The 16,924-nt window shown below is 36.9% G+C and overlaps 1 protein-coding gene, 1 long non-coding RNA gene and 2 pseudogenes across 2 annotated transcripts; 1 reads left to right on the top strand and 3 right to left on the bottom strand.

The window, feature by feature from the left end:
• The window catches only part of LOC122135924, a 140,364-nt pseudogene extending 125,655 nt beyond the window's left edge, over positions 1 to 14,709 (bottom strand).
• LOC109096086 lies at positions 1,864 to 3,678 on the bottom strand (annotated as a pseudogene).
• Positions 5,367 to 6,788, bottom strand: LOC122135923 (transmembrane protein 187-like). The gene has a single exon (XM_042717123.1). The coding sequence runs from the start codon at positions 6,487 to 6,489 to the stop codon at positions 5,581 to 5,583; it is 909 nt and encodes a 302-aa protein (XP_042573057.1). The 5' UTR covers positions 6,490 to 6,788; the 3' UTR covers positions 5,367 to 5,580.
• LOC122135928 lies at positions 7,244 to 9,357 on the top strand. Its single transcript, XR_006153785.1, has 2 exons — positions 7,244 to 8,212; positions 8,617 to 9,357. It is a non-coding gene; the product is annotated as an uncharacterized LOC122135928 (long non-coding RNA).
• Positions 14,710 to 16,924: the final 2,215 nt, after the last annotated feature.

Consider the following 16,924-nt stretch of genomic DNA (forward strand, 5'->3'; position numbering starts at 1 on the left):
ACATTTAAATGCCTCCCACCGAATTCCTGCTGAAGTTTCCAATTGATTTGTTTCAAAGTAATTGTCAATTTGATTGCCCAAGAACTCTACAAATGACGCATCTTTAAGCCAACTTTGCTGGAATCGCCATTTAGGGGTATCTTTAACTAATTTTGTTTAGTAATTTGACAAAGACACTGGTGCATGATCAGAAATGACAATACTAAGGTATTGACAATCTATACATTTTGAAAGCAATTGGGCTGACACAAGAAAGTAGTCTATTCTAGAGTAAGTTTGGTGTGTTGCCGAATAGCATGAATATGCAGTCTGTTTTGGGTTAAGATGCCTCCATATATCCACTAGTTTAAGCTCTCCTATAAAATGTAGAATCTGTTTTCTAGAATTCACATGTGTGGTATCAACTCCCGTAGATCTATCTTTTCCTGGATCAAGTGTAACAATTCATATCCCCCGCCATTATAACCTGACCTGGTAATGAAGCCACCCACAGAAATATGTTGCTATAAAATTTAGAGTCATCCTTATTAGGGCCATAGATATTTACTAAATTTATTATCTCTGTTACCAATCTTCCCTGAATAATCACAAATCTGCCAGCTGGGTCCTTAATAACATTATTTACTTGAAATGGCGCAGCTTTATGTATTAATGTAATTACCCCTCTGGCTTGTGTAGTAAAACATGCCGAGAATACCTGTCCTTGCCACCTTCTTTCAATTTTGATCACTTCCTCCTTAGTCATGTGTGACTCTTGCAAGAATACCACATTTGCCTGTATCTGCTTAATTCTAGTCATCACCTGTTTAATCTTTTTTTAGTTTCCGCAGCCCCCTGCAATTCCATGATAGAAGCTTAATCCCTCCTATCTGTGCCATTTTTTGTTTTAACCATCCTCATTACCTTGAACCATATATTTGCCAAAATATACGAGGCCAAACATAAAATAACTAAAACCTAAAACAAAACTAATAACATAAAATATGAACTTACCCCAGCATTTTCCATGCTTCACTGGCACCATCTGTATCAGTAACCCCCTTCCCTACACTCGACTTCTTAAATGGTCTTCTCCTATTTGTTCAATGAACACTAACCCCTCTATCCATCGTTACCGTTTCAACCTTCTTATCCATTTTTATACCCACATATTATAACCAAGCCACTGATTATATATATATTCTACAGCAGATTATATATATGGATCCGACAGTAATGTTGCAACACAATAGTGTGAGTAATTTTTTTTATTACGATTGCTTTGTCTGTTAAACAGATCATTTTATATGAGTATTCATTTATGCGTTTTTAACCTAAATCACAGCAGCCTGTCTATGAAGGACATAGGCTGTCAAACACACACAACTGTTAGCCAATCATAGCAGTGGGCATTTACTTCAGAGTCTACAATCCACCACATCTATTCAAACAGAGTGTTCTGATGAGGGGGATTAAAAACAGGACAGGAAATAGCCTTTTACTTCTAAATTATGTATTTTTTTTTATTATTTTTTTTTATCTAAAAATATTGATAACATTATACAGTAAGTGGACCTCAGGGACAGCACACCTCAGTTTATTGGACTGTGGTCAGTCTGAATGAAATTTCATTTGAGGCTTTTACAGCCCCTTCTAGTGGCTGATGTGAGAAGAGTAATAATACGATAATAATTACATTATGAATGTGAAATCTACATGTAAATGTACTGTGACAAATATAGATAAAAGCATATTTCCCTCAAATATCCAAAGTTCTGGCATGAAACTCTAGATTGTGCAGTTCGATAGATCTGACTCGATATGACATAATTACATCATTGTCACATGGCACAGCTGATTGGTTCTCTCCTGTATCAGTAGCCTATGAGCTCACTGCTAAACATTCAAATACCTGGCAAGTGTCTGCTGTAGAAGTTTGCAGTGTGCTTCAGAAATCCTCCACCTTTCCCAGCTCCAACCTGTATAGATCTGCTACAAGTGGTTTATTGTATGCTATAGGGATTATTCATATATACTGTATGTGCCGCAGCAATATTTCTTACATGCTCACAGCAACAGCAGCGTAGCAGCATAGCAGATCTATTCCACCAACTCATTATTTTTATTAGAAAACAATTTTTAATTAATTTGAAAACTCATTGCATTTTTCACAGTTTTAAACAATGTTTTATGTTGAAGGTTTCATGTAATGATAACCTGATAAAAATGTTCAGTCTAGGCCCAAAGTCTGAGTCAAAGCTGTCATCACTTTGAAGCCACACATGTAGTTTTGTTTTTCACACAACAAGCATTGTCATTTCATTTGCCAACATCTGAAAAAGTAGAAAAAGTTTCAACCAACAGAGAATGAATAATTATTATAGATTATAAATTATATTTTATACTACTCATGCAATGGTTTTGCAAGTAAATAGAATTATTGGTAAAATGGTAAGGCTTAACCCTTACAATTCCAGTTCATTTCCACACAGTCTTCTTTGTAGCTGAAGACAGTGTTGGGCTCACCAAGTGTCCAAATTTGATAGTTCCAGGAGGAACCATCAGTCCAGATGAATCTACCAGACTGAGAGAGCGAGACATGTTAAAAAAAAAAAAAAAAAAAAAAAAAAAAAAAAAAAAATTTCTGTCTTATTTACCTGAAAAAACTCAAAGCCTCCAACCTAGATGCGTAGGTTGTGTGGGTTTAACTTGATCACAAAGCAGAGCAGATCACTATTAGCCTTTGACTTATGCACTGACACCAGGTGTCCACCAGGGGCTTTGTTTCTGCACCTGAACTGTGCGGGAAGAGCAACAATGTCAACGCAAATTAAAATGTGATTGTGTAAAATTAAAAAGAATCATTTGGAGAATGTGAACATGTCATTTTGTTCTAATGAAACTACTTACCTCAGCTGCAGAGAAGTTGAGAGGGCTGCCAAAGTATTTCACACAATGTGACCCCACTTTGTACCAGTCCCCATAGCCAGTCATTGGATATGCTTTAGGCAGAACACAGCCTGATGATAGACTTGTATGTACAGCAGCCTCATGTAAATGACAACATTTTGTCCCAAATTTATCCTGCACCCTTAAAAATAAAGGTTCCAAAAGTGGTGCTATAGAAGAATTTGGGGTGCCCTACAGAATCTTTCAGTGAACAGTTCTTTTTCTTTTCTAACGAAAAATATTTTACAATTTGAAGGACATTTTGTGCAATGGAAAGGTTATAAGCATGATGTTCTATACTGAAACACCAATGCCAAAAAAAAAAACAAAAAAAACTTTTTTGTTAGAATGTTAGCAGTTAAAAAGCTGTTTATTACATGCCTAATTTAGTAAACGAAATAAATCCTAACTTTTCCAACTTTTAACCATTAAATAATGGTATCATGTAGTTATTTTTTGGGACATATTACATTAGGACGGGGCCACGGAAAGGGCCTGTAGGTCCCCAACTCTCTTGAGAGAAGATATCACTAACAGGAAAACAGTCTTTATAGTGAGAAGGCGATCAGAAATCTCCTCAATTGGCTTGAATGGAGGATTACAGAGAGCCTCTAACACCACAGCCAGGTCCCATGTGGGGACACGAGAACGTACCAGAGGCCTCAGCCTCAGCGCACTGCAGAGGAAACGTGTAACCAGGGGGTGTCTGCCCACTGACTGACCACCGAGAGTGGCGCGGTAGGCCGCAATGGCCGCCACGTAGACCTTCAGGGTGGAATGGGTCAACCCTGTGGAGAATCGGGCCTGCAGGAACTCCAGCACTATACCAAACGGGCAGTTAACTGGGTCGAGCTGGCGGTCTCTGCACCAAGAAGTGAAAAGCTTCCACTTCAAGGCGTACAGTTTCCTCATTGAGAGAGCTCTGGATTGGAGGATGGTCTCAACAACCTCCGTTGAGAGACCGGAAGCTACGAGTTGAGCCCCCTCAGAGGCCACACCCAAAACTTCCACAGCTCCGGGCAGGAATGGACTATAATGCCCTCCGTCTGTGAGAGGACAGAAGGCTAATGCCGGCTTCGGCGCACGTGCTTTTAAGCTTCCTGGTCTCTGACGTCACCGCCTATGACGTCTCTCCCATCCATTGGAATGATTACACACGTGATTCAGAGCAGTTCACGCTGGGGGCGTTCCCCAAAGCATCTGCGACGCAGCTCGAGTTCCTGAAGAGGAACCTAGAGTCTAGAAACCTGAAACAACAGAATTCTTAAATTTGAGTATTCACGTCTCTGTTTGTGTGTGTGTGTGTGTGTGTGTGTGTGTGTGTGTGTGTGTGTATCATGTAGGGCTGGTTCAAATACCATTTTTTGAGCTTTGAAGCTTCGGCAGTAATCAACACTGAATATTCGAAGCTTCGGAGGGAGGGGGCTGAACACGACTGACAAATTCCTGACAGTAAACTGCTGCTGCGTTCTATTTATGACATACTGACACAATTTTCAAATGATTTTCAACGGTCGCTTTGTCGCGTCCAGTGTAGACTTTAGCTGTTGTGGCGTGGCATAACACGACAATTGTGGGAAGTTGTGGGAAGTCGTGGCCTAGTGGTTATAGAGTTTGACTCCTAACCACTGATCTATAATATAGATCAGTGCTCCTGTGATAGATCAGTGCTAGATCTAGATATAGATCTATAATATAGATCAGTGCTCCTAACCCTAAGGTTGTGGGTTTGAGTCTCGGGCCGGCGGTACCTCGACTGAGGTGCCCTTGAGCAAGGCACCGAACCCCCAGCTGCTCCCCGGGCGCCGCAGCATAAATGGCTGCCCACTGCTCCGGGTGTGTGTTCACTGCTCCGGGTGTGTGTTCACGGTGTGTATGTGTGTTCACTGCTGTGTGTGTGTGCACTTTGGATGGGTTAAATGCAGAGCACCAATTCTGAGTATGGGTCACCATACTTGTCTGTATGTCAAAAACTTTGTTGTCACTTGACAGCAATATAACCCCAACAAATAAACTTCTCAATTTCATTGTCTGTAAATTTGCAACAAACAAATGTACAAGGGTCCTATTTTTTATTAGAGAACATTCTTAAAACAACATAAGAGGACAGTTAAAAAGTGCTCATTAAAAATAAATTAATAAATAGTTATTCCAAATGTTTCAGAGTCAAAAGTATCAATTATTATATTACTTTAAACAATTAGGCTATTATTAATCAATTATTATATTAAATTACAGAAATAAATCTTAGTGTCTTAATTGTTTAGATTTTTAAAATGCATTAGCTCTTTGTCGATCCACTGGTTCAAATTTAAAAATATGTAGCAAAAATAGCAGACGGGCTTATTGAAAAAGCAAACTCGTTCTCTGCCAGCAGCAGGTTTCACTTTCGGAACTAGCAGTTTCCCCGGTAACAGCAGCAGAAAGCAGCGAATTTGAAACATGCAGCGCTCAAGTTTATTCAATGAGATCATATAGCCTTTTGAAATGTATTATTGCATATAATATTGCAATTCTTGTCTTTCTGTCCCCAAATTAGTATTTCACATATTTGACAGTTTTCCTTAAAACTCTATTAATTACAAAGTTATTTTCTGACACTGTTTTGAACATAAAACTGAACAAAGAAGAGCATCAAATTAGTTTGTGATTTTACAAATCTTTGATCACATTAATCATTAGAATTTGTACATGTCTGTGACATAATATTACTGTTGAAGACAAGACTAAATTAGGGTTCGTACATGTCATGTTCATTGCCTTATTACTCAGCTGAATAAATGTACGTGCATTTATGAGAGCGTTGTGTGCATTTTCACTAAGGCGGGTGAGAAAACAAAAGCTGTAATGAAACTGCAGAATGTCGCAAACTTTGGACCAGAAATGTCCAGTGAGATTTTGAAACACCCAGTACTCTGCAAGAGAATGATCCAGAAGCTTGAGAACCACGAAACCAGCGCAGGACAGCAGGGCCAAGCAGAGGTAGCGCATGGACGCAGTGTCTCCGAGGTTCACCTGCGCTCGGACGCCTTTGAACACAGCGAAGGCGATGTGACAACCCAGGGCTACTTCAAACCCTCGGTCGTGAAAGAGCGCCAGTCCATAGCTGAGGACAGAGCACGATTCCACCATCAAGGCGTAAGGGGACGACCATCCTTTGTCAACGACATGACACCACACCAGCACCCACGAAAAAATATGTAAAGTGAACCACTGGTCCAAAACAGAGGGCGCGTGCTGCAAGGTGGCCAAGCGGACCCACTGCACCGGTCCATATGTCACTGCCATTAGCGCAAACACGTCTTTGGTGTAGACGGCTGCACAGGTGTCTCTATTGTCTGACATCGGTTGCAAGATCCAGTAGATACCTAATAATATGTATCCCAAGTTTATCAGACAGTTAAACGGGCATTGCCAGAATGCAGGAAGGTTGTCGACTCTCTTTTCCGCATAGTGATCATACGCGACATCCACCAAAACTTTGTCGAAAATGTGAGTGTTTGCAAGCGCAATGCAAAGCAGGAAGGGTATGAGAACGTGGACGAGCGCTGACATTGCCATTTTCTAATATAAAAAGAGACAGTCCAGTTCAAAAGGACAGTAGCAAAACACGTGGAATGTTGTGTACAAAGTACAAAACAGTGGTTGGCTTCCGCATTCTAGATCACGTGAGGACCACTGCAGCCTTTCATTGGTTATGACAGTGAGCTGGGAATTCTGTACAACCATTCTGCTCATACTAGCTTTGTATAATGCAGTATGTATGAAGGCTATCTGTGTACAGTGCGCATATTTCCTGTATATGGAATAGCTCTGGAACTGGAATATACATTTGGAATCAACATTTGTGACCTTGGACCACAAAACCAGTCATAAGAGTCAATTTTTTGAAACTGAGATTTATACATCATATGAAAGCTGAATAAATAAGCTTTCCTTTGATGTATGGTTTGTAAGGATGATATTTGGCTGAGATACAACTATTTGAAAATCTGGAATCTGAGGGTGGAAAAGTAAATAAATAAATAAAAATACTTAAACTTTAAAGTTATCCAAATGAAGTTCTAATGCATATTATTAATCAATTTTTTTTATATATTTACAGTAGGAAATTTAGAAAATATCTTCATGGAACATGAGCTTTACTTAATATCCTAATGATTTTTGATATAAAAAGTCAATAATTTTGACCCGTATTGTTGGCTATTGCTACAAATATACCTGTGCTTACTTATGACTTATGAAATCAAATTACATTAACATTTTTTATTTTATTTTATTTTAATGGGGTTGATAAAGTACAAAATATTTATAAAAATTCTCATCCAGTAAATCATGAACACTTGGGAAAGTCACAGGGCCTTTGAATATTGGGGGCCTTTGAATCAAAAAGGCTGAGAACCACTGCAGTTTACTATTTACAGCACAGTATACAGTAAGCAGTGTAAACATGTTTTCACTGTTGATGAGTGGATGTGTATATGAGCACATATCTATCAGTGAAAGTGTGCTGAGATATGTGTTGATATGAATGCATACAGGGTCATTAGTATTAATTTATTATTATGAATGTAGCCCAAAGATTAAGTGGAAAATGCCAGAAGGAGTTCTTCAGACATTCCTGTTTGTCAAGTTTGTGTTGACCAATACGCTTACTTCTAGCTGGCCAGTCCTCCTGCAATGACAAAAGGTTTCTTTGGCATTTCTTGTCTTGAATTCTCTGATTTTTTTTTTTTTCTCAAAGAGATGTTTCCTGGTTTTCTATTTACAGTAAAAACTGGAATCTACTGAGTTGAATACTTGAATCTATGAAAAATAACATAGTGTTAAGACACATTAACATTTTGTTTAAACTATGGGCAGGTATTATTGAGTTAATATTTGACCGTTTCCCTGCCTCTATGTATTACAATCTGCTGCGTATTTTATTATCAACACTTTAATGTAAATCTATTTGATGATATAAACGGAAAGCTATTTAATGTAGACTTAATATTTAATGCAGTATACATTCAAGGCTGTAAGAACGTGGAACGTGAGATCACATTTAGAAAACAGGTTTTAGCAGTACAGAAATGCTAGACTATAAAAGGAAGAAGGCAGTGACTGAGAGACAAAGACACAAGGTGCTTCACACAGGTTGCACAACTGCTTTGTGTGTGCTATTGATTGGTTTTAAGAAAAGAGACCATAAGGTTTTATACACTTCAGACTGATGAAGCAATGCTGGATATGACTTGAAGGATGAATGAAATGAGAGACTATGGAGGAACAAACAGCAAAGGTATGAAAAATAGATGCTAGACATAACAGATAAGATTATTTTGCAAAAACACATTTAAGTTTTTAAAGAGCACAAAAAGATCAAATATGATAAGATTTGTATGATATATAATATATAAAAGTAAATGGGATGTCACAAGTATTGTAAACAAAATACAAAGTAGTACTACTAGTACTAAAACACTCTTAAAAATAAAGGTTTGTTTGGCATCAATGGAACCTTTAACACTCATGGAATCTTTCCATTGCACAAACAGTTTGTTATAGCAGAAAATGCTTCCTTAGATTATTAAAATGTTAATAAAAAAGGTATATTTATAAGAACTGTTCAGTGAAAGTGCTTAAAACTGTGAATAATGCCATAAACTAATATTATAAGAACATAATATGTCTCTTTTAATGCAGAGCGATGTGAGGAATGGTCTGCAGAATGATATTCCACGACTGCAATCTATGCTGGCAAAACTTAATCTAAAACAACAAAAATCCCAAGCTCCAAGTATTTCAAACCTACAGGAATATGAAAAGTATGAAGATTTTGCAAATGCAATGCCAGCCAAAAGCTTCAGCAAAGCTGCTAAGATTTTGGGACGGGGTATTCAGGCATGAGCATCGGAAATGTGGAACATGACAACTAACTCACCAAAACGCAAAAGAAAGGAATGAAAAACAAAATTAAGAATCTTACTCAAAAACTGATGGAAAAGCTTAAAGATAACCATGATTGTGAGCACACTGGCAGGAGGAGCACCCAAGACAGCATGGAAGAAGAAGGACAAAAAATATGTTTACTTCCTCATACTTCTATGACAGATACACTAAGAATGAACATAATCAATGTTGTGACTTATAATTAACTTTTTTAGTTCATATTTAACTATTGCACTTTATATTGGGTTGCTTTTCAAACCTAAATCACAATGAATCACCTTGCAGCTGAATTCCATGGAGGTGGAAGCCGAGGCTCAAGATATTCCACCATCACTTTCCACTTCCCACCAAAAATGGGGAAATATATGTTTTCTTAGAAAGCTGGGACATACTAAACACAACCATCAGTGTTATTTTAGTATTATTTATATACTATTATGGTATTTGTTCATTTTAATTCCTGTTTTATTTTAATTATATTTTATGTTTTAGTCATTTTGTGCTCTTGTCATTTTTCTTTAAAAATATTTATGGAATTTTACAGTCCTGTTCCACATGTACATCCTATGTACTATTAATAGTGAACTATTATCAGTACATAGGATTATTAGTACATTTTAGTACGTAGGCATATAACTAGATTATTAGTACATAGGCATATAACTGGATTATTAGTACATAGGCATATAACTGGGTAATAATAGGTACTAACCCAGAACCTATCCTAGACCTAACTTTAATCTTATATACAGTACTTTATTAAGTAAGTACATTGTAAGTACATGTAAGTACAAATACTGTAAAATAAAGTGCAACTAAAATATTTGTAAATAGCTTTCATTTATTTCAGTTTTAGATTTAGCAATTTTAGTACTTTTCATTTCATATTCATTTCAGTTAACTATAATTATTTTGAATGGATTTAGGTTTACTTAATGACAACAACACTGCAAACCACATTTTTAGATCATGGAGAGATTATGGAGAGAGTTTTCTTTTTATAGAACAATTATGCATTTCAGATGATAAACAGCCAAATTATATACTATATAGACACTTATTTTTTGCATATGCATATTATCTTTTTTCCATTTGAAACTTTGTTTTACAAAATCTACAACACTTCCTTGATTGTAGTATTGCCCAGTTAACCTATTTATAAAGAGCACTTATTTCTAGTTCTGTGACATTCCTTTTATCTGAAGTGACGGAACAAATCAAACACAAACATGCACGTTGTAATAGAAATCTGGGTTACACTTTAGTTTAAGGTGTACTTGTTACAGTGTAATTATACATTTAAGTAATTGGCCTGTTAATTAACTACTTATACTTACATGGTAAGGGTTAGGATTAGGGTTTGGCTTTAGGTTACTTGCATACAATTATGCATAATTTATTGTTATTATAAAAGTATGTAACTGGTAACAAGGACACTTTTGTGGGGGGATAAAATGGTTTTTTGTGTATTGTGAGTTGTTCACAGTGTTAAAGAGATGGATTCTCATGCTAAACATGGCCAAAGTTTTAAAAAATTATTTGGACGAATGAAGGAGAATTTCTGTGCAGAAAATCTTACTTCCGGGTTGGTACAAGTTTCAGCTGGGGTTTTTTTCGATCTTGCATCTGAAATCTTGCAATGATGACAAAACACCAATGAAACCTTTGGCCACACCTTGATTGAGAAAGAAAAGTACAGTTTAAGTTCAAAAACTTAAATGATGGCTTTTAAATAATTTACAATGTATCAATATCAGTTAATTAAATCTGTGATGTGTAAGGATAAAAGAAACTCAGATACTTTGATCTCCTGAGAAACAGACAATACAAACACGGGCATCTTCGAGACACCCCACAGAGTGGAGGTGCAGGAGACCTCCTTCCCTTCTGGCCATTTGTTTCATTTTAAATCTCTTCACCCATGCTTCCTTCTACTCAATCTGCTCAAAATGATTACATGAAAATGTCAATGCAAGGGAAAAGGAACAGTCATATCTGGTATCATTTGAAATATCTCAGTGCAACTGGTACAATGGTCTCAATCTTACAAAGGTAGACTAAAAGATAATACAGATCCTAAGAGTTAAGAGATATTTTGCTTACTGTAATGGGAGTGCCCTTTCCCAGGGTCCTCCATGTAAATTACGTTCTGTTCCCATTGAGTTGTAAACCACCCAGGTTTGGGACCTGAGTTAATGCAATTTCCAAGTGCTAGTTCCTGTCTCAATTTCGGGGGATGTTTGTCTTGGTCTGGGATACTTAAGGAAATGTTGCAAGAGGATCAGGGCGATTCTGTAGCCAGAAAGCCCGTAGTGTGGTGTGTGTCTCTTCACTTCATACTATGTATTTTCTAAGGTCAGGTATGCATATTTTACTTTTAGATTCATCTTTGAGAATTTGATGTTTTGTATTGTTATGATTTGATATGTTTGAATTGGATATGTAGTTGGCAGAATACATATTTACCTGACTGATAATAAATTGTTACATTTGATTTTATTCTGTTTTACTCTGTAATTATTGACTCTAGTAGATTACGTTGCATCCTTGTTAGCGTCATGAGCACCCGAATGAACGAGTAAATATAAAATAAAGAGTTTAACTGGAATAATCAAATGTCAGAAGAATAGTAATTAGAAACAGACAAACAACCAATTTGCACTCCAACCTAAATTAGAGGACATCATAAAATGGAGTCAGATTTGAGTTTAACCTAAATTGAATAACTCTACCGCTGAAAAGACCGAACACGCAGGAAACCTTCAGCCAGCACCGGATACCTTCCTTGGACCGAGTGCGTGGACCTTACAGATGAAACAGAAGTTGCAACTATTTTTGGCACAAATCCATTCCACAATCCATTGCACAACAGGGAGCATCGATACTGACTGGATTTCTAATTGAACATTTATATTTCATATTATAGGGCTACATTAAAGCTGCAGTCCGTAACTTTTTTTGGTTAAAAATGATCTGAAATCAATATTTGAGCAAGTAACTATCGCCTTACTTTAGCCTGATTCACAATGGTTAGCTTTTAGTAATGTTTTTTTAATTTGAGTGGTACAGGTAGGTTTTCACAGGAAATTTGAGCATGCTGCCACATCATTACGTCATATCTGTAAAGAAGTTGTCCCGGTGTTACGGTTTAACTGGTGACCGTGTTATCTAGGCCAACACTGCACATTTTGCATCTCTCCTTTGTCTGACACCCAATCTGACACACCGGTCTTGGAGTCTCTACTAATGAGCTAATGATTTGAATCAGGTGTGTGACATGGAAAACATGCAGTGTTGGGGGGCCTCCAGGAACGTGGTTGGGAACCACTGATCTAGGCTGCGTTCAGCCCCAACAAAACGGTGCAAAACGTTTTTTTTAAACTGAAACGTTGGTGTGTTGAATACCCTTGTGTTGAGCAAGAGTTGCACCTGAGAAGGCCATTCTTTGTGTTCTTTTTGAAGAATTTTCGGAGCCTGATGAAATCGGTATAAATGCGTGTTTAATACTGCAAAATACACTCGATGTTACAGTCACTGCCCTTGCTGTCCAGAATAAAAAGAGAACATCCCAATCGAGTGAAGGAATTTGTGGAATACTGTGGTCCCTAATGTTGTTATCCAACATTGGACTCGCATTTCAATATGAAAAGACAAAACATTTCAGGTGAAGGATAATTTACTTCTTACCTCCGAGACTGTGTTATGATCTATATGACCTTATTATTTTATTGTGAGTATTAGGCTTATCATTCTTGCTGATCACTGTTGTTGTGCTATGTTATTGTTATATTTACCATTATATAATCAGAGGAGTATAGAAAAGTTTATGAAAGTGTCACTCCACAATACAACAACAAAATATATAAACATGTATAGTATTTGTATGTTACATTAATCAGTGTCTAGCACACCTTCCTAAGGAAAGCATATGGACCAGAAGACATTGAAATTACTAAATGATTTTTAGACAGACTTAAAGGAGTTCCAGATCTATACTTGCGCTCTTATTATTTCAGTTATTTTGCCTTTAATGTAAATAAATATATATTATGCTCTAGTTTTTAGAAACCTTGCACTTTTCTACTCCATTTTAAACGGTGTTCTTGTATTCAAATTAAGCGCTGTCCACTGCTGCGCACGTGCCACAATATCGATATAGGGCCAGCTATATCGATACTCTCGTGGTATCGATGTATCGAACACAGTACTAATGATTATAGTGTGTATTAGCGTGTAGATTTCATTTTCTGTACAGTCTAATCTCTAATTGTCATACTTTTTTTTTATTAAGCTGACACAAGCATAAAGTGGTGGCCAAAATTATTAGAACAATATAATTTCCCCAGCTAAAAAATTGTTTTAAGTTTAAAGTTATTAAGGTTTAAAGTTATTTCTATCTTTTGCTGTAGTGTGTCAGTATGAAATATCAGTTTACATTTCCAAAAATTAATTTTGCCATTATTGTAATAATCTAATGAGATTTTTGTCTGACAACATCCAGTGCCTCCACACAGAGATCTGGTCTCCTATATATCTATAAACTCTTAAAATTTTAGGTTTTTTGTCTACACATAGACTGACTTAAACTATAGTCATGTTATACCCTACAGTGCCCTGCAGTACCATGTACACTATATTCGAAAAAGGTTCTTTATATTTTTATGTTCTTCAAAATTTTTAATTTAGGAACTTTTTACTGAAAGGTTCTTTTGGGAACCAAAAATGGTTCTCCTAGGCATCACTGCAAAAACACACATTTGGAAACTTAATTTTTTTAAGTGTTGTCATTAGTCAGTCATAATCAGACAAACAATCAAAAAAATAAAATCAACTGATTTTGATTGCAAACATTCTTTATTAGCATTTTAAAGCTATTTGAATAATTATTTTTATTGTAAGTTTTTTGTTGATGCAGAGAATATCATTTAATTCGGAAAGTTTTATGGGACAGTACCCAGATAAAATTACTCCATCTCCTCAGAGCCTGGTTTCAAGATGGCATTTCGTTTGAAGGCACATATGTAGTTTTTCTTGACATAACAAGCATCGTCATTCCATTTGCCAATCTCTGAAAATGAGGGACAGTGAAATGAAGAGATTATTCTACCATCTGCAGTGTGTCTTACCAAATATTCCTCACAGCATCACTGGAATAAATCATTTAGCAAAACATTCACTTAAAATTCAATGTGATTATCCTATAACCCATTAGTGTCTCTCTGTTGTTACCTTTCCAGTTCATCTCCACACATTCCTCTGTGCTGGTGTATATTTGGCTGGGTTCACCATGTTTCCATTTTTAAAACTCCAGTTGGATCCATCAAGCCAAAGAAACTGACCAGACTGAGAGAATGAGAAGGAGATTTTAAAGAAGAAAAAACGAAAGACAAAAAAAGTTGTTAGTGAGAATCTATAGTGCATGCATGTCATAGAAAACCAGATAATAACATAAAATCAGTCATTTCTCTTTGCTCCCCCTGTTTGTAAACACCAGCAGTCTTTTTTTTTACCTTAAAAAGTTCAAAAGCTTCGAGCCAGATGCGCAGATTATTTGGGTTGAATTTTTTCACAATGCAGAGCAGGTAATCATTGTGCTCTTTTTTATGCACCGACACCAGGTGTGCACCAGGGACTTTGGTCCTACAGTTGAACTGGATATGAACAAGGAAGAACATTTAATGACTACACATTACAGTGATTTTTTTTCACATTGCATGGACAAAAAACCATACCTCGGCGTCAGTGAAGTTGAGAGGTCTGTTGAAGTATTTGACACAGACACTGCCCACTTTGTACCAGTCAGTGAAGCCGTACACATTACACGGTTTAGGCATAGAACACCTAGCAGTGACAATTTTGTATGGCCTGCAGCAAACTCTAAATGACAGAATCACATATTTGAACTCTAAGAATTTTATAAATATGATATGTGGGTAGTATTTCTTGCCTGTTTAAAAGATGAACTTTTAATTTATTACTCTGTTAATCTACTAATGCATACTCAAAGCAAGTCATCTCAACAAATACTTTATAAACCATATCCACATTTTTGTTTAAAATCACCTGGTTTGCCCTTTAATTAATTTTAGGGGCTCATTAAGAAATGTGTGTGAAGTAATAGATAAAATTATGAAAAGTCAACATAAATATATTTTAGTATGAATCAATAATGACCTCTCTCCATTTTTAAGAAGTTTCCACTCCCAAAAAGGAGAATCATCAACAGAACGCCAATAGATCCTGATTTGACCTGTTGAAGAAGTGGAATATGATTATTAAGCACAAATTATATATATATATATATATATATATATATATATATACAGGTCCTTCTCAAAAAATTTGCATATTGTGATAAAAGTTCATATTATTTTCCATAATGTAATGATAAAAATTAAACTTTCATATATTTTAGATTCATTGCACACCAACTGAAATATTTCAGGTCTTTTATTGTTTTAATACTGATGATTTTTGGCATACAGCTCATGAAAAACCCAAAAATTCCTATCTCAAAAAATTAGCATATCATGAAAAGGTTCTCTAAACGAGCTATTAACCTAATCATCTGAATCAAACTAATTAACTCTAAACACCTGCAAAAGATTCCTGAGGCTTTTTTAAAAAAACTCCCAGTCCTGGTTCATTACTCAAAACCGCAATCATGGGTAAGACCTGCCGACCTGACTGCTGTCCAGAAGGCCATCATTGACACCCTCAAGCGAGAGGGTAAGACACAGAAAGAAATTTCTGAACGAATAGGCTGTTCCCAGAGTGCTGTATCAAGGCACCTCAGTGGGAAGTCTGTGGGAAGGAAAAAGTGTGGCAGAAAAAAAACGCTGCACAACGAGAAGAGGTGTGACGGACCCTGAGGAAGATTGTGGAGAAGGGACCGATTCCAGACCTTGTGGGACCTGCGGAAGCAGTGTACTGAGTCTGGAGTAGAAACATCCAGGAGCCATACGTGCACAGGCGTCGTTGCTGCTTTTGAACCAGAAACAGCGGCAGAAGCGCCCGACCTGGGCTAACAGAGAAGCAGCACTGGACTGTTGCTCAGTGGTCCAAAGTACTTTTTTCTGATGAAAGCAAATTTGCATGTCATTCGGAAATCAAGGTGCCAGAGTCTGGAGGAAGAATGGGGAGAAGGGAAATGCCAAAATGCCTGAAGTCCAGTGTCAAGTACCCCACAGTCCAGTGATGGTCTGGGGTGCCATGTCAGCTGCTGGTGTTGGTCCACTGTGGTTTTATCAAGGGCAAGGGTCAATGCAGCTAGCTATCAGGAGATTTTGCAGCACTTCATGCTTCCATCTGCTGAAAAGCTTTATGGAGATGAAGATTTCGTTTTTTTCAGCACGACCTGGCACCTGCTCACAGTGCCAAAAAACCACTGGTAATGGGTTTACTGTCCATGGTATTACTGTGCTCAATTGGCCTGCCAAACTCTCCTGACCTGAACCCCATAGAGAATCTGTGGGATATTGTGAAGAGAAAGTTGAGAGAAGACAAGCAAGACCCAACACTCTGGATGAGCTTAAGGCCACTATCGAAGCATCCTGGGGCCTCCATAACCCACCTCAGCAGTGCCACAGGCTGATTGCCTCCATGCCACGCCGCATTGAAGCAGTCATTTCTGCAAAAGGATTCCCGACCAAGTATTGAGTGCATAACTGAACATAATTATTTGAAGGTGACTTTTTTTTTGTATTTAAAAACACTTTTCTTTTATTGGTCGGATGAAATATGCTAATTTTTTGAGATAGGAATTTTGGGTTTTTTTTTCATTGGGTTTATGCCAAAATCATCAGTATTTAAAACACATAAAAAGACCTGAAATATTTCAGTTGGTGTGCAATGAATCTAAAATATATGAAAGTTTAATTTTTATCATTACATTATGGAAAATAATGAACTTTTTCACAATATGCTAATTTTTTGAGAAGGACCTGTATATGATACAAAGACTTGCCATTGTAGTTCCCCAGCTTCTGTCGTCTCTTCCCTCACAATAATTTAGCATCTGTCTCACCTTATTTTTATACCTTTCCATTCGATTTCACAACTC

This window comes from Cyprinus carpio, chromosome B1 (assembly GCF_018340385.1).
Source record: "Cyprinus carpio isolate SPL01 chromosome B1, ASM1834038v1, whole genome shotgun sequence".
NCBI lineage: Eukaryota > Metazoa > Chordata > Actinopteri > Cypriniformes > Cyprinidae > Cyprinus > Cyprinus carpio.